We start from the raw sequence: 18084 nt of genomic DNA on the forward strand, positions 1-18084 counted from the left end.
GACAAAAAGGAGGTTGACCTGTGGCTGCAGTTTATGTCACAGTCCAAACCTGTGGCCGGCGACAAGACAGACAGTGGCCACCTCTTAGCTCAGCAGGTAGCAGCAGCTCCTTCCCGCAGGTCAGTGGGGCAGGGGGTTCAACCCTGCCTTCTTTGCTGGGAGTTCAGCTCCCGGGGATCCTGTGGTCGGAGCCTCTGCAGATTCCGTCATGAGTGCGCGATATGCGGGGGGGGGGCATGCCTGCACAGGCTGCCCCAGGGGCCGGCCCTTCAGGGGTTGGAGCAAGGACACCACCGGCCCAAGAAAGCCAGGGGCTGTTGGTGCAGCTCAAGGTAAAGGGCCCCAGCCCAGTTAAGCTTGCAGAGCTCTAACACCTGCTCAGTCATTACCCACTAGTCCAAGATGCACAATTTTTGCGGGAAGGCTTCTCAATGGGTTTTAGGATACCCTACGAGGGTCCCAGGCGGGCCTTTATGTCCCGCAAACTTAAGTCATTGGGGGGTATGGAATTGGTTGTGCAGGAAAAAATAGACAAGGAAATTAAGTCAGGCAGAGTGTTGGGCCCCTTCCCGAGGCCACCCATCCCCTCCCTGAGAGTTTCTCCGCTGGGCCTCGTCCCCAAGAAGGTGCCAGGTGAATTCCGCCTCATACACCACCTGTCTCCCTCGTGGCGAGTCGGTCAATGACTTCATCCCACCAGACCTATGTTCTGTCTGCTACACATCATTTGACTCTGAGGTGCAGATGGTTAGGGACTGTGGGATAGGGCCCTCATGGGAAAGTGCAACATCAAGTCAGCCTTCTGTCTCCTCCCTGTTCACCCATGGTACTTTGAACTGTTGGGTTTTACTTTCGTGGGCTAATATTATGTGGATCAGGCATTGCCTATGGGCTGCTCAATTTCATGTTCGGTCTTTGAATGCTTCAGTTCTTTCCTGGAGTGGGCGGTCAGGGAACGGGCAAGCCTGCAATCAGTGGTGCACTATTTGGATGACTTCCTGTTTGCGGGCCCAGCAGGCACTGGTGCATGTAGGGCCTTTATGGCCCATTTTGCAGTGCTGGCGAATGAGCTCAGGGTCCCCCCTGCAGCCGAGAAAACCGAGGGCCCATCCACTGCTCTCACTTTTCTGGGCATCGAGATTGACACTGTCGCCCAGTGCTGTAGACTCTTGCAGGACAAACTGGTGGCCCTTAGGAAAAAAATCTCTGAAGTCATCGGGTCCAAGAAGGTGACGTTGTACACTCTTCAGGTGCTGACTGGCCATATGAACTTTATGTGTAGGGTAGTAGTGCCCAGGCGCGCATTTCTGTGATGCATATATGACACCATGTCAGGCTTATCCCGACCACAACACCACACGCAGGTCACAGCTGCTCTTAGAGCCAACCTGGCAGTGTGGTCTACCTTTTTGCGGGACTTTAATGGGGTATACCTATGGAGGAGGGACCGCCTGTTGGAGGCCGAGCTGCAGGTGCACTCTGATGCCTCAGGTGCCTGTGATTTTGGGGTTATCTTCCATGACACATGATGCCATGGCAGCTGGCCACAACACTGGGCACAGGCTGGTTTAACCCGGGACCTTACATTCCTAGAGTTCTTTCCCATTGTTGTAGCCATGCACCTCTGGCCTGACAGGCTGTGTAATTCCACAGTCCACTTTTGGTGCGACAACCTCCCTACAGTGCATGTCATCAACACCCTGTCTTCAAAAAACCCAACGTTATGTGCCTGGTACGAGCATTTGAGCTCCAGTGCCTGCGCTACAACATCCTGTTCCTGGCGCGCCATGTACCGGGTATTGATATCAGTATTGCGGATGCTTTGTCATGGAACCAGATGGAGAGGTTTAGCCAGCTGGCACCGTGGGCAAGGGATCAACTGGATGTGGTCCCCCCAGTGCTTTGGGAGATTGGAGGAGCGAAGCAGGAAGGACCACAAGCCTGTCCATGGCACCCAGCACCATGGCCAGCTACCAGGGAGCAGGTAGGGAGCTGTCATATTTCAGGGAGGCCAGAGGCTATGCACAGGAGTGGCCCATCCCAGTGGAGCATCTCATGGAGTTCAGCATGGAGGGAAAATGGAGGGGCCTCTCAGTTAGGACCATCAGAGGTAAGCTCTCCGGGCTTTCTTTCCTGGCAAAGGCCTGGGGCTATCAGGACCACACCGGCAACTTTAGGGTCCATCGCATGCTAGAGGGCTGGTCCCAAGATGGATGCCCGCCTCCCCCTTTCCCCAGAGCTACTGTTTGGCCTACAGGGGCAATGGAGGGATCTATGCTCTTCCCCTTTTGAGGCGCTGCTATTTCATGCAGCCGCCCTCACCCTATTTTTGGGGGCCTTTAGAATTGGAGAGGTGGTGGTGAGCTCTAAGACGGATGACTCCCGGCGGGCCTTCTTGGTTTCAGACCTCAGTTGGAAGGCGGAGGGTGCCCTCCTGCGCCTCAGATGGTCTAAGACTGACCAACGTGGTAAGGGATGCCTGATTGTGTTAGCCCCCTGTCGGCAGGAGGAGCTCTGCCCAGTAACGGCCCTGCGGCGCTTCGTGGAGGTTCATGGGCTGCAGTCTGGGTATCTATTCACACACGGGGATGCTCACCCTCTCACCAAGTATCAGTTCTGGACAGTGGCCAAGGCCGCACTGCACAACTTAGGTGTGGACGCTTGTAAGTTCGGGACACACTCCTTCAGGATAGGAGCAGCCTCCACCACTGCTCACCTGGGTTTCTCAAAAGAAAGGCTACAGGCAATGGGCAGGTGGCGTTCAGACGTATATGAGACCTATGTTAGGCCACTGGCAGAGTCACAGAAGGTGGCTGTTAATTGTCACCCTTCCTCCTAACATTGGTTGTTGTTATTTTGACAGGCCGCGGGAAGGGAATGGAGCAGGCGCGCATCCTACTCTGTGGCCACAGCATAGTTTTCTGGGTGGGCCGCAGGGTGGTGAGCTCTTGCTTTGGGATGCAGCTGGGGCTCAGTCAATGGGCCTCAGTACAGTGGCTCGGCTGCTGAGGGATGCATTGGGACGGGCTCCTTCCCACTTTGTTCCAGGCGGCTGTGGAGTGGGCGGTACCCCAGTTGCTGGGCATCCACCTGGGGAGTAACGACTTGGGCCTGTTGAGGGGCAAGACCTTGATTGAGCAGGCATGTGGTGACCTCCAGCCATTGCACATCGTTGGCTGGGGGTGCACGTGGTATGGTCTGACATCCTGCTGTGCAGAAGATGGAACTGCACTGGTGACCCATGGGGCATGCACAGGGCCCGCAAAAAGGTGAACAGGCAAATCCAGAGGGCCCTGATGGACTCTGGGGGTTCAGTCATTCACCACCCAGAGATTAGACATGGCAGGGTGGAGCTGTTTCGGCCAGATGGCGTGCATATGATGGACGCGGGCAACGATATCCTTCTGATTGACCTGCAGAGGGGCCTGCGCAAGCTTCTTATTGGGTGTGGGTTGAAGGGAGACTAAGCAGAGGCTTGTCCCCCTTCTGTGGCGAAGTAGTGCGGGAAAAGGTTAAAAGGGAAGGGCAGCTAAGTGACACCTTTAGGCACCTTTGGGGGTGATAGGCGGCCTGGAGGCCTGCAGCTCAGGGCTATACGGCCCAGAGGCAGAATACGGGCCGCCTTTGGGGACAACGTGCCTCATCCGCTCGGGGTTTCAGGGCCCCAAGGGGTGGTGATGTGGGTTGGACCCTCTACACATCTTCAGGGTGTGGCCTGAGCTGGGGCCTGGCACAGGGCAGCCCCTGGCTCAGGCAGGGTTTGGTCGCCCTATAGCTGCAAGCAGGCCTTACCTGGATCATCAGGATGCTCCTGCACTTAATTTCCCTCTGCAGTTTCATTATTCTAATTGGATTCTGTTAATTGCAGATCCTGGGGGGGGGGGGTTAAATGTTCAAGCTTTTAATTTTTAATCTCTAATTTTTAGGATTTTGATTATGTCTATATGGAATGTACTTGTGTTTGGTTGTAAGTCGTCCAGAGTGGCAGATTAACCTCTGCCAGATAGGCGTCTAACAAATCTCATAAATAAATAAATAAAGTGGCCCATGATTCAATCCAACGAATGGTGTTTGTGCTTTATTTTCGGCAGTAGGCCGCAATCTTGTTTTGATTCCACTGGTTTGTTTTGATTAGCAGTTCATACTAATCATAAAGGGAAGTTGATTTCCCAAATCTTTCCTCTTAAATGTTTCTAATAAAGTGTTTTAGCTGAGATTCTGGGAGGCTTATTTAACTGATAAAGTTCATAACAATCTTCTATAATTGATTTAAGGCTTCTGGAAGTGTTTGATCTATTTTGTGGGGTACCTGGAAGTTGTAGTATTGACATTCTACATATATATTATCCCCTTGATGCAGGTATGATACCTATTACTATGTGACTGTTTTCTCCTTTGGTTATAACTTAGTTGGTCTGCAAGTGTGTGCATGTCTGGTGGTGTCTTGCAAAGTTACATAATCTAACAACAGTATGGGCATCAGTAGTTGTCATACATCATGCTCCATACTGGAATTCTTGCAGCAGGCCCACTTGATACATTCCCCAGGGAATCCCAGGTCTTGCTCACTCACGTCCTTTGTTCCACTGGAACCATGGTGCTCAGGTCTGTTATGTGCTTGTTTTATGTCCATTTATAGGGAATATCCTCACTTCCTTGCCCACAGCATTTTGTTCTTGAATGAAAGGCAGCCTGTCCTCTGCTGCTGTGATTGAGCAACAGAGACCTGCTGGGAAATCTCTGTGGCTTTCAGATATTATTAGACAAGTCATGTGAAAGCAGCTCCTTAGGCATTGCCACATCTGTGCTGGCATGTTATATTCTGCCCAGTCCATGTTCTGAGCTCAACTGCCTGTAAATCAGGCCTCACTAATGGCTTTGTTCTCTTTGCCATGCAGTCAATGACAGCAAAAGCCACTCACTGCCACTCTAAGAAACATGAGAGAAGAACTTTAGTAAGGCCTAGGTGTGGCTGTGACATGTCATGCAGCTATCTTGTGTCCATTCATCCACCCAACTTATGATGAGTTTGGTAGTAGGAGCAGAGGGTAAGAAAATGGAGCAGCTGGGGAAGGGAAATATGGTGCTTTTGTTCAGGTTGGTTCCACACCTGTTCACAGCTTTGTTATTCACAGATTTCAGCCAAGACAAGGGATACCAAAAAGCAACTGAAATCATTTATCTTTCCCAACATACAATTGTGTCATTGTCACCTCTCCACTCACATCCTGCCAGATCAGAGCTGCAATAGAAGTAGCTATATCCAGTGCCTTTTTGTGTGGCAGTACTCAATGGTTGTGAGTACTGGCACGTCTTTCTTGCTGCCCATGGTAACCATTTTGTGTTGCTGGCATTCACAGCTCTTTTATCAAGGGATGAGTAGCGGCACCTCAGTTTTTACCAAAAAGAAAAGGAAAGGAAAAAAAGCACTGGCTGTATCAATATAACAGAAACAGGAGAAAGAATAAAACAATATAGGGAAGGAGGGAACTGTAAACATGGATCTGAAGAGAGTTGTGAAGTAAAAACAAGAAGAAGAACAAGGGGAGATGATCTATCTGGGATTTGCAATGTTTCTTTACTCTTGCCTTTGGCTTGGAGCTGACAATATTTTGGGGCTCAAACCATTTTGTCCAAACCGACTCAGTTGTAGGATTTCTTTAATTTCTAATGATGTGTAAATTAAGAAAAGGTATACCCCTTTCTCTTAGCTTGTGGAAGACAACAGACTTATATTCATGGCTACTTAGAGCAATATCAGTGTTCTAGTTGTTGTTTACATGGTAGATTTTGCTGTTTGGCACTATCACTCTGCCTACATTATATGCTCAATGCTTAAACTGGAACTGTGAAATGAGCAAGGTAGGTTTTTTTGTTTTTGTTTTTTAAATGCTTCATCTTAAAGCAGTGGGTCAATTCTGAGTAGGTCTTAGTTTATTACAACCCCATAGTCCTCGCCAGTGTCCCACATATCAGGCCTAACAAAGGACTAGTAGTTGGAGTGAATTTTGCTATTGATGTAGGTTACCATCACCATACTCTTGGTATTGATGTTGACATTCTTCTTTAATTGTGAGGGCATTGCACCAACCTCTTTCTTGGAACTCACATTCCTTTCTCAGGAACAAAGAACAAGAACAGCATGAGAAGAATGACTTTTAGGGAGCCTTGTGCCAACCTGTAATTAAGGATAGAACTCCTTTCTCTAGGACAAGGCAAAAGTGAAACCAGAGGTTCTGAAGAGTGTCTTCTGATACAAGCAAACAGTGACAGAGAAGAAATTGTACCAGACTAGACTCTTAGTGGAGAGCGGGCATGTGAAAATGTTCACAGTAGGAGGCAACAAAACAAGGCTTTGGCTGTCCACCTGTAGAAACTCCCAATGCAAAGCAGCAAGGAATGTATGAGATGCCCCCCCACCCTATCACCATAATTCATGTTCTTCAGGAAGAGTATCAGGCATGGAATGAATTACTACTTTTAACATTATATTGATAATAACAATATATCATATCATATATGATTACAGCAAATAATATCACTGAGAGTTGTAAATATTTTAACAATGAACAAGCAAACAGAATGGGCCTAAACTTTGATCCCAAAATGAAAACTTTGCAAAAGAAGTTAAGTTCACCATTTAATGCCCCAGGGAGGGATGGGGGAGAAATTCAATTCAGTTCACATATAAAGCCAAATCTGTCAAATTCACACTTTCTGAAACAATATGAGGACTGAAACTCGGCCATTCCTTGAAATTTGCACTTATCTGAATGTCATGGTGCAGTTCTTCAACCAACCAAAGTTTACAAAAATGCATATATGTAGGGAAAGTGTGCATAAAAATGAATATAGTAGTGAAAATGACATACAAAAATGTGTATATTAGCAAAAACGAAATACAAAAATGTGTTTATTGTTAAAACGGAAGCCTAGCACCATGGCAGTTCAGCATGTAAGCATAGGAGCACCTGGACAGCCAGACCATTGACTCCTGGCAGGAACATGCAAGGAAATTGCCCACTACTGTCACTATAAATCCCTATTTAATATTCAGGGTTCGTGCACCAATGTCTGGATTTTAGTGCTGAGAAATTGACAGAATGATATAGAGCACTCTAGGGAGCAAAATGAAAGTGCACGTTTGGAAGGACTTGGAATCCCTTTGTTCTATATGTTGTCAGACAAAGTGGGTCCATTTTCTAGCCTAATTCCCAGAAGTCCTTGGGGTTTGATTCAATACCAAAGCATTATTGGTCCTCAGTTCAAATATTCTTTATTGTGAACCCCAAAGATGAATCCTTAATGAGCTTTGACTTCCCAACAGTTCTACTCTGACTTTGCAATCAAACAAGCAAACTATGACCCAATGGTTTGTTAAATGTTTTCTTCTTCTTTTCTGTAAGGTTTTTTTTGTGTGTGTAATGCCTTGCCTTGGCAGTTTAGCACCAAGCAGCTGACTCTCTCTGTAGGTTTACACGGACACACTGTAGTTTAGGATAGATAGATCAGACTGTTTGTGTTCCAATGTCATTTTTGCATATCCTCAATCATAGGTCTATCCCATCTTGGTTTTTTTTAGATTTAAAAATAAACAAATGAAAATAATAAAAAAAAACACCAAGAAGTCATAAGCAAAAGGTGAGAACTGGTAGATAGAACCATGGAGGGTGTGACATTCCTGTCTGGGAGCATGAAGAATGTCTGGATGTGGCAGGTAGATTGCTAGGAAATGGAGAAGCTACACAGGGTTGCTTTTTTTAAGAGAGAGAGACAGGTGCTTTGTTCTCAGCCACTTCTCCATGATAGTCTCTCAAGTCAAGGTAGTAACAGACTGAAAGTTGTGGGGAGGGGCAGAGAAACAAGGCTGGGTTTGCAATAATGAGAGCCAACACCCAGCTTCTGAGCTGGAATGCTGGCATGCATGCCAACAGAGCAATATTTCCTCCTCTCCCACAGGAATACCACATGGGCCTTGCTTGGGGCTGTTCTGCTTTTAAAAAGGAACTGGGGAAACTCCCAGATAGTGCTCATCTTCTTTCTGGAACAGGCCTAGGAGACACAACAGCTATCAGACTTGGCTTTGGGTGGCAGCTAAGCGAGACAATTGCCCTGAGAACTGCGGTGAGGATTGCTTTTCCCTCCACCCAAGCCCAAGTCTCTTCAAGGGAGGGTTACACGTCTCCTGTCACTGTGATTGGCTTCCTGTTGCCTGGTGGAACGTGTCCTGAGTCAGGGTGAAGGAACTCACGTGGCTGCCAGGAGGGAGCTTTATGATGAAACCTCTTGCCGATTTTATAGGATTGGCATTAGAGGTTTAATTAGCTGTTTGCAAAGTTCTTGGGAATGGCCAGATGAAAAGGCAGTGCTCTATACCCATCAAGCAGAGCACTTTGGTTGATGAGATCAAAGATGGGAAGGAAAGTGGAGTCAGAGAAGGGAGTTGCTCCTGAAGTGGCTGTTGTCTAGCACAGTGGCAATGTTGCACACATGGAAGAAACAAAAGGACACATTAGAAGTATGTTGGGTGTAGGATTAATTAGGAAGAATGGGGAAATTAAGCAGCACAAAGTGGCTGCACTGGAGCCCTAGCCAGCAACTGCCTGGTTCTACCTCGAAATTTATTGAAAATCCTCTCCTTTCTCAATTAGCCCCAAGTCCAGCCTTCTACAAGCTGGTGCCTTCCAGACTACAGTTCGCACAGTCCAGGACAGCATATCCAAAAGTCAAGGATGGTAGGAGTTGTACTCCAAAACAGTTGGGAGGCACTAAGCTGAGGAAGGCTGCCCTAATCAAAACACCCATTTTGCACTCCAGTTCCAACTGCTGGCAGCCTGCACTTAGCCTTCACCATTGGAGAGATGAAAACTAAATGTGAATAAGAGATTTAAAATAGAACAGAAAGCAAACTGACTTTGTTATTCGCTTGCAGGAGATGTGGTGGTATATTCCTAATTAAGGCTTTTGGAAATATTGGATTGTATCCATCTAACTTTTATTCAGAGTAAACCCACTGAAATAAATAGGCCTAAATTAGTCATACCCATTAATTTCAATGGGTCTACTCTGAGTGGAACTAACATTGGATACATGAAGATGTAGGCGGCACCAGACTGAAGCAGTTGGTGTCATGGCCCCGTCAGAGGACTCCTCAGATGAGGACGACTCGGGAGTAACAGCAGCAGACCCAGGAGCAGCAGGAGACACGGAGGAGCCTCCTGAGAATCCAGCTCCTTCTGCCCCTCAGCTGCAGAGCACCCCAGGGACAGCAGAGGCCCTGCAGCCAGACACAGACAGTGAACAGGATACTCCCCCCTCACCTGCAGAACGTAGACAGCAGAAGGTCAGGCAGAAGAGAGGCAGGCCTGTCTCCTTAAGGCCCAAACGCTGAGGGCTCACACCTGCTGTCCATCCTGCTCTTTATAAGGCACACCTTGGCTGCAGCTTGTTGCTGACTGCAATGTCAGGCGTGGCTTTGTGTAGACCTAGTTTCCCTGCAGCATCTCTTTGACTGACCTTCTTGGCAATTGATCCCGGACCTCCACTGACCTTGCTTCTGGACTTCTGATTTGGCAAGTACACTTCGGATAGGCCTGGCAGATTTACAACTTGACTGCTGGCTAAGGACTTTCCTTCCCTGCCAAAGACCCAGGAATTTCCAGCCCCCCCTGACACTGCTGATGCAGTGTAGAGCTGACAGTTGGTACCTTACATGGGTAAAACCTTTAAGATGCTGAAATGGTCATATGGGTAGGTTCTGAATAATATTGGGTGTGTGTGTGTGTGTCTCCACTGTAAAGAGAAATGACCTAATGTAAATCTGGAGCAGGCACTTTCTCTCTTTAAACAATATGTTTACAGATTTGCAAATAGGACTATTGAGGTCACCTTATGGAAATCCTGGATAACAAAGCAAAGATCACATTTGTCTCAGCTCCTTGATTAGTGATGTGCATAAAATATGTTTGCAAAAATGCATTTGCTGCTGTTTTCATTGATTAGATTTTTACCATGTATATGTAAAATACTTTACAGCTACCACCTTAAAAATGTATTGTATGGAAGGCCAAGAATAAAGGTATGTATAAATGGAAGCAGAAATAAGCTAGGTCTTCTGTACATACACACACATCTCCAAAAGACAGAGAGGCTTTTATCTTCCAGGCTATTTTGTTTCATAATCATCCTTCTGAAGAGAACTGAATGCATCTGCTGAACTGAAATCCTGTTGCCTATAATCACTATGGAACACAATGATATAAAAAAAAGGCAAAGGTGTTCTATTACTTTTAAACACTACCTTAGCTCCTGGGGGCATCAGCAGCTCTTCACCTGCTGGGTAGTCTACTTAATTATGCCTTTTGCTATTTGTGTTACCAGTCCTTGAAGGGGTTGCGAGATAAACCCAGAGCAAGCTATCCTTTCAGTGAACTGCTCCAGCCCACAGAAGCAGCATAGCACACCCCTGTGGCGAAGATATATTGATTTCCAATTTAGTTGGTTATACAGCATATGGAATTTTAGCTTATTATAACAATTTTCATATTACAAACATTACTGCTTCTGTGCATTTCCAATGTCTGAATCATCTCAATGTGGGGGATGAAATAACAGAGAAGCAGGAGAAATAAGCTATCTCCATTTTGAGGCATGATGCTGATGGAAGAGGATGTTAGAGGAGGCTAGCTGAGGCAAGTGGAGGAGATAGAACTGGTACAAGAATGTAGCCATCGAAGGTAGTCTGTTTTTCCTTCACTGATCAACCAAATTCAGTGGTGTTACTGGAGGAAAATGTAGGGGAGCACAGCCCCAGAACTTTTTCAGAGCTGGAGCAATGGCATAATCCCTGCTCTTGCAAATGAATGAGGTGATAACAAGGATTCAAGTTTGCTTCTGACAGATTAGCATAAAGAAAGTCAGAGAATGAGGAAAATAATCAAGCAGAGGCTAGATACTACTTTCCATTTCTTCGACTGGGTTTCTACTTCATACCAGTAGTTTAAATGGCAACACTTTTTTACAAGGCTGCTTGCATTTCTAATTAAAAGCTAATTGTCCAACTGGCTGAAGATCTTTTGTTAAAATTCAATGTATTTTACAAGTTAAACCAATACAGTCAGAAGTAAGTAACACTGAGTTTAATGGAGCTTACTCTCAGGAAACATTGCTTAGGATTGCAGTTGTGCTGATCCTAATACATTGGATATTATGCTGTGTACTGCTGCTTGCGGGGGGGTATATATAGGCTCCACAAAGCTGCCTGCATTTTAGGCTCTTCTTGGGTGTGTGGCTGGGGGGGCTGTCATAACAAGTTTTTGCACTTCCAAATGTATCACTACACCACTGGCCAAACTGGATGAGTGATAACAAGGGGAGCCTTTCAATTCTTCCTTGAAAGATCAGAAGGACAAACCAAGGTCTGCCAGGTTAGGGTAAGTAATGAGCACAACTACATTTTTATCTCACAGTTGATTCTTGTTTGTTTTATTGCTCTGTTTCATTGCTAGTCAAGTTAAAACTGGTAAATTGTCATTTAATGAAATGCACTGACTTGCAAATAATAGGCAATGAGGTAGCGAATAAGCAATGGCTAAGGTATTTTAATTTTTTGCCTCTGGGAAAAACAGTAGTCCTAGTATGTAGCCACCTTACTGTCAGCAAAAATGGCTGCTTCCTGAGGAAGTGTGAGGATGTCAATGCCAGCAATTTGACCAATTTGCACATGCTTCTGCTACACCAAATCCCAGTTTTACACATGCACAGTAGATGCATACATGGTAAATGCAAGTATACCTGAAAAGAGATACTAATTTCTGAGCATGCATACCTGTACTATCCCATCAAAAGGCCCATTTGCAGCTCTTCCAGAAGCATGATTTTGGTATGTTTGTTGTCCAAAATGACCACTATACTGATGAACAGGCAACTTTGTGGATCCTACATATGTTATAGAAACACCAAACATGAAAAGCTACAGGCTTTTATGCAGTACATTTATGTGCAGATCTACCATGGGGGTCCATCCTTTTCTATTTCTCCACTGCCATTGATTCTTTCTCACCCACACCTCTTTTGTTAATAATTTAAAGATAATAAATGCTCAATATGGACATTAAAAGAGGGCATTTGTTTATTATTTCAACCACGGGTTTTTTTCCACGCTGAGTTTATTGAAGTCAGTTTTGGCATTCTAAATGTTGATCCCAGTCTTACAACAAACTTTATTAGGACCATCTAAAATTTATTAATAAATTATTTGATTTATATCCCGCCCTTCCTCCCAGCAGGAGCCCAGAGCGGCAAACAAAAGCACTAAAAACACTTTAAAATATCACAAAAACAGACTTTAAAATACATTGAAACATCTTTAAAAACATTATTTAAAAAGCTTTCAAGACATCTTTTTAAAAAGGTTAAAAACATTTTTTTTTAAATTAAAAACATATTAAAAAGCAATTCCAACACAGACGCAGACTGGGATAAGGTCTCAACTTAAAAGGCTTGTTGAAAGAGGAAGGTCTTCAATAGGTGCCGAAAAGATAACAGGGATGGCGCCTGTCTAATATTTAAGCGGAGGGAATTCCACAGGGGAGGTGCCGCCACACTAAAGGTCCGTTTCCTATATTGTGCAGAACGAACTTCCTGATAAGATGGTATCTGCAGGAGGCCCTCACCTGGCAGAGTGCAGTCATAGACTGGGTATATAAGGGATAAGACTGTCTTTCAGGTATCCTGGTCCCGAGCTGTATAAGGCTTTCTACACCAAGACTAGAACCTTGAATTTGGCCTGGTAGCAAATGGGCAGCCAGTGCAATTCTTTCAGCAGCAGGTTGACATGTTGGTGATACTCTGCCCCAGTGAGCAGTGTCGCCACCGCATTTTGCATCACCTGCAGCTTCCGGACCAACCTCAAGGACAGCCCCACATAGAGTGCATTACAATAATTGAGTCTAGAGGTTACCAGTGCATGGACAACAGTGGTCAGGCCATCCCGGTCCAGAAACAGCTGCAGCTGTCTTTCCAGCTGAAGCCGGTAAAAGGCACTCCTAGCCATGGAGGTCACCTGGGCCTCTAGCGACAAAGATGGATCCAGAAGCATCCCCAGACTATGGACTTGCTCTTTCAGAGGGAATACAACTCCATCCAAAGCAGGCAACTGACCAAGAAACACCAGCCCAAGGCGCCTCCATCTTGCTAGGATTCAGACTCAGTTTATTGGCCCTCATTCAGCCCACCACCAAGTCCAGGCAGTGGTCCAGGGCTTGCATGGCCTGTCCCGATTCAGATGTTACAGAGAGATAGAGCTGGGTATCATCAGCATACTGCTGGCACCTTGCCCCAAATCTCCTGGGGGTTGCTCTCCCCCTCTCCTTCTCCCGATAAAGATCATCCATCAGGGCAACCAAGACTCATTCAATCCCATAACCAGTCCTGAACCCAGGCTGGAATGGATCAAGACAATCTGTTTCATCCAAGAGTATTTGCAATTGCTGTGCCACAACCCTTTCAATCACCTTCCCTAAGAAGGGGGTATTTGCGACCGGTCAGTAATTGTCGCAGACCAATAGGTCCAGGGTGGGCTTTTTCAGGAGAGGTCGGATCACCGCCTCTTTCAAGGTGGCTGCAACCACTCCCTCCCGCAATGATGCATTGACCACACTCTGGATCCATTCGGTCCAACCCCCTCAGCAAGCTTTAATAAGCCGAGAAGGGCAAGGGTCAAGAGGACACATTGCTGGCCGCACCATCGCAAGCACTTTGTCTACGTCATCAGGCTTCATCAACTGAAACTGTTCCCAGTAAGTTGCAGCAGATGTTGAACTGGACACCTCACATTGGGGACTACAGTAGATGTGGATGGGGCATCAAGACTGCTACGGAGACTAACAACTTTACCCTCAAAGTGCCTTGCAAACAATTCACAGGGGCCTTTGAAGGGCATGAATGCCAACAGAGGAATAGACAGACCCTGGACAATACAGAAAAGCTCCACTGGACAGCTACCTGAGGATGTGATGGAGGTAAAGAAGTGGGCCTTCTTCACCACCCTCACTGCCACACAGTAGCACAGCTATGATGTTTTACTCGTGCCTGATCAGCCTCACAGCACATCTTTTGCCACTTGAGCTCTAGCCATAGTCCAGCCTGTTTCATTGCCCTTAACTCACTGGTGTACCAAGGTGCAAACCAGGCTCCACAATGCCGGAGAGGGAGCTCAGGGGCAACCGTGTCAAGAGCCCAATGCACCTCGTTGTTCTACAGCGTGACAAGGGCTTTGACAGGGTCACTCTATCTACTGGGAACTCCCCCAGGGCATTCAGGAATCCTGTGGATTCCATTAGTCTCTGGGGGTGGACCATCTTAATCTGTCCATCACCTATGCAGGGAAGGATCAGAGCCATAAGTCTAAACTTCACCAGGAAGTGATCTGACCATGACAATGGGGTGACATCCACCCCCCTATTTCCAGACCACCCCGTCCTCCATCTGGAGCAAAAACCAAGTCAAAGGTGTGCCCTGCCCTATGCGTGAGGCCGATGACAACTTGAGACAGCCCCATGGTTGTCATGGAGGCCATGAAGTCCTGAGCCAGAGCACTAGAGGCAGCCTCAGCGTGGACTTTGAAATCACGCAGGACTATCGTTCTGGGCTCCTTCAATACCACAGCTGAGATGGCCTCCGCCAGCTCAGTCAGAGAAGCTGCCGGGCATCAGAGTGGACAGTACACCAGCAGCAACCCTAGTTTATTGTCTCCTTGACCTGACACCAGGTGCAGGCCCTCACAGCCAGCTCCAAGACAGAGTGGTTTTCTGGTGACAATGGAAGTTCTGTAGACCACAGCCCCTCCCCCGTCCCTGCAGCTTGTGCTGGTGTTGTACTGGGAATCCAGGTGGGCAAAGTTGGGTCAAATCAACTCCTCCAAGCTCACCCACCCAGGTCTCGGAAATGCACACCAAATTGGCACCATCAACCACAATCACATCATGGATGAGAGTGTTCTTATTGTGTACCTATCTTTGTAAGATTAGTTACAGCACACTTCTAATTTTTATTTTTTTGTCCCTTTGCTGACATTTTTCATCAGAAGCTAACAATTTTTCCCTTATTCATTTTTCCCCATCAGAGAAACAACTAGTATGAGAACTCCAGCTTCTGACTGCTGCAGGCAGCCAGTATTACTGTGCTTAGAAAGAGCCCCCCCTCGTGGAGAAACTGGGTTTCTTTTTCTTCTTGGTTTCTTCTCAGCCAATGATGTGAGAGGTTGGATGTTTAAGTTTTTTGATATATGACTGTCTTTTAGTTGGTTTGAATTGCATTGTATGTATTTTGTATACTTCTGTTGCATTCATATGTCACCTTGACACGCTTGTGGTATAATAAAGCCACCCTGGGCTCCTACTAGAGGAAGGATGGGATATAAATCTAGATGATGATGATGATTGTATTACATCTTGAAAAGGGAGGGTTTATATTCAATTTTACATCTTCCAAATACGATTTTTTGCCGAATCTCCATGTTGTTCTGCCAGTGAACCTCAGGTGCTCAGATATAACAATGATGAGTTGATAAACTAATGTATTGATTACAACCTGAACAGTATGGTGGACAGAGAAGCAGCACTGACACGCACATGCCAGGCTTCTGTGCAATAACTATTATTCAAGAGAGACCAAGGGTCAGTGATGGAGCATATGTGTTGCATCTACAAGGTCCGAAGTTCAGTGCTTGGCATTTCCAGTTATAGGGTTTCAGGTAGATGTAGGTCCGTCTCTATGTGAGGGATACTGCCAGTCTGAATACTCAGTACAGGGCTAGAAAAAGTGTACCTCAGACTAATTCAGCTCCAGATGTTCATGACTGTGCTAGTAATTTATTTAGGTCTTGTTTATTCAGGTTTAATATTAAGTTTTCACTTGTCTAGCCCATAAAATGCAATACATTGTTAAGAAAAATGCTGAAACAACAACAAAAACTTTATTGGTAACATCAGCCTCTTGTTACCAGCAGTAGGTGAAGGCCACAATAGCCCCCATGCTCTCCTCTTTCCCCCGGACAATTTGATATTATTACTTAGTAACAAAATTAGCATTAAGGTTCTAATGTGATATTTGTGTGTATTCATCATCTCATATCTGCTTTTCAAACATCATTCATTCAGTGTACTTTCACTTTTTTGGATTCTTACATCTCAGATAAAATCCACTAAAATATGACAATTCTGTCTTAGAAGATGAATAGAAATTCAGGAGCAGATACCCTCCTGTTAATTCTGAGTGCAGTCAAAGATACGGATATTATTTACTAGAGATGTATCATGAAATGTCAGGTCTATCACTACAGCATTTTTGCAGTACAGGTTCTGGACTTGCATTTGATAGTCACAGTGCATATTTATATTACCTAATATGCATCTTTTGCTGTTCTAGATTAGGAAATTGTCAACTGACTAATTAATAAAAAACCTAGCAAGCTATTTTTCATGGCATAAGTGGAAAACACACAGGGCCTAATTTCATTTGGAAAAGAATCAGGCTTCAATTCATTGTTGAGCAAACACACAAAAACATAGTCTTGCTTTGATTCCTGTTGATGAGGAATGGCTATTGGCTCACCAAAAAAATACCCTTTTGAAAAATCATTTCTGTTTTAAGGTTAAACTAACCTTGCTTAGGCATCCATCTTCAGTCCCACAAATATTGGGTGTTATTCTCCCACTTCTATGCTTGTTAACCTTTCTCAAATTAAATATAGAGTTTAGTGAAATGAAAGTGATGCTTGAAACACGTGAGGCATCTGTTTCTTGTTTGCCACCTTGGGCTCCTTCTGGAAGGAAGGGCGGGATATAAATTCTTAGACTGAAGGATCCTGACTAGTTAGAATCTACTCCCAACACATCCATAATCCACATGTTATCCTAACAGAGCCACTGCAGCTAGGGCCAAATCATCTCAAATCCAGTTCCCACAGGATTGGTTCCAAGTATTTGCTCACATAATATATTTTTCCTGCAAACAAGCCATCTCATCTACAACCAAGTGGATATACATAAGTAATATAAGTACATAAGTAATCCATTATTCTTGCAGGCCTATCTCTCCTTGCCATGATTTCCAGAGGGGTAGCCAGCAGAAACAACAAAAAGTCCTGTGGCATCTTAAAGACTACTAAACTTGCTGTAACACACCAAAGTCGTCATCCTCCAGTTGTAGTTCTGTCTTTCCATTAAAGTTATATTTCCATAAAAGTCTCAGATAAGTATACAGGGATTCTGTTCTTTGAAAGACAATTAGGCAGAATTGCATGCATGTTTTCATAGGGATTTCCCGTCATGGAAAATTGTAAAGAAAAGAGAACTGCTGTTTTGATCACACTTGCCACACCAGCAAGAATCTCCAGTCTGTTGATGTAATAGTAAATATGCATCTTTCAGTAAGGGTGTCAATCCTATAGGAAAACACTGTCACACCGCAGGCTGTGCAAAGCTGATACCATGTAGCCCATTCTAAAAAGTAGGTTCTTCCACACATGCACACACAAAGGAGAGAGAAAGAGAAATATCACTTGAAAAATCCAGGTTTTATATAAATAAAAGGGAAAGGTGCACAGAGAAGGATTGCATATATCAGTTAAATTAGATTAGGTGATAGGTGATAGATAGGATTATGATGTAGTATGCCATTTGCCAAGTATAGTAGATACTCTGATCATTTTAAGGAATTAGACCACCTGGCAAATAAGTCTGGTGTGTATGGGGAGGGGGAGAGTAATAAAGGTAGGATGAAACATTCCATTACTTATTGCAGGTGTGTGTACTTTCCCCCTATCCATTGCAGCTATCAGCAAACAAAGGAACAGTCTACATTATTTAGGGAATCAAAAGGGACTATAAGGCCCAGAATGGAGAAAGAAACACTGGGTTGAATCCAACAAAATCACTTCCCCCTCTCTCCTCCTCCCAATGTTCCCCCACCTCAAATCTGCTCTGGAGGGTTGGGGTAAGCCCTAGAGCAGATTTGGGAGGAGTGTGGGGGTGCACAGAGGGAAGAGAGAGAGGGGGGACGTTCTCTTGCATAGGCAGAAGT

At 45.3% G+C, this 18084-nt stretch overlaps 1 protein-coding gene across 4 annotated transcripts in view; it reads right to left on the minus strand.

The window, feature by feature from the left end:
- Nucleotides 1-15901: 15901 nt before the first annotated feature.
- IGFN1 (immunoglobulin like and fibronectin type III domain containing 1) overlaps nt 15902-18084 on the minus strand; it is a 68310-nt gene continuing 66127 nt past the window's right edge. For all 4 annotated transcript variants that reach the window (XM_061631890.1, XM_061631889.1, XM_061631888.1 and 1 more), the window contains one exon: nt 15902-17518. In XM_061631890.1, the coding sequence (XP_061487874.1) occupies nt 17505-17518 (14 nt within the window). In that variant the 3' untranslated portion in view covers nt 15902-17504. The remainder of the gene's footprint in view (nt 17519-18084) is intronic.

Source organism: Rhineura floridana, chromosome 6 (assembly GCF_030035675.1).
Source record: "Rhineura floridana isolate rRhiFlo1 chromosome 6, rRhiFlo1.hap2, whole genome shotgun sequence".
NCBI lineage: Eukaryota > Metazoa > Chordata > Lepidosauria > Squamata > Rhineuridae > Rhineura > Rhineura floridana.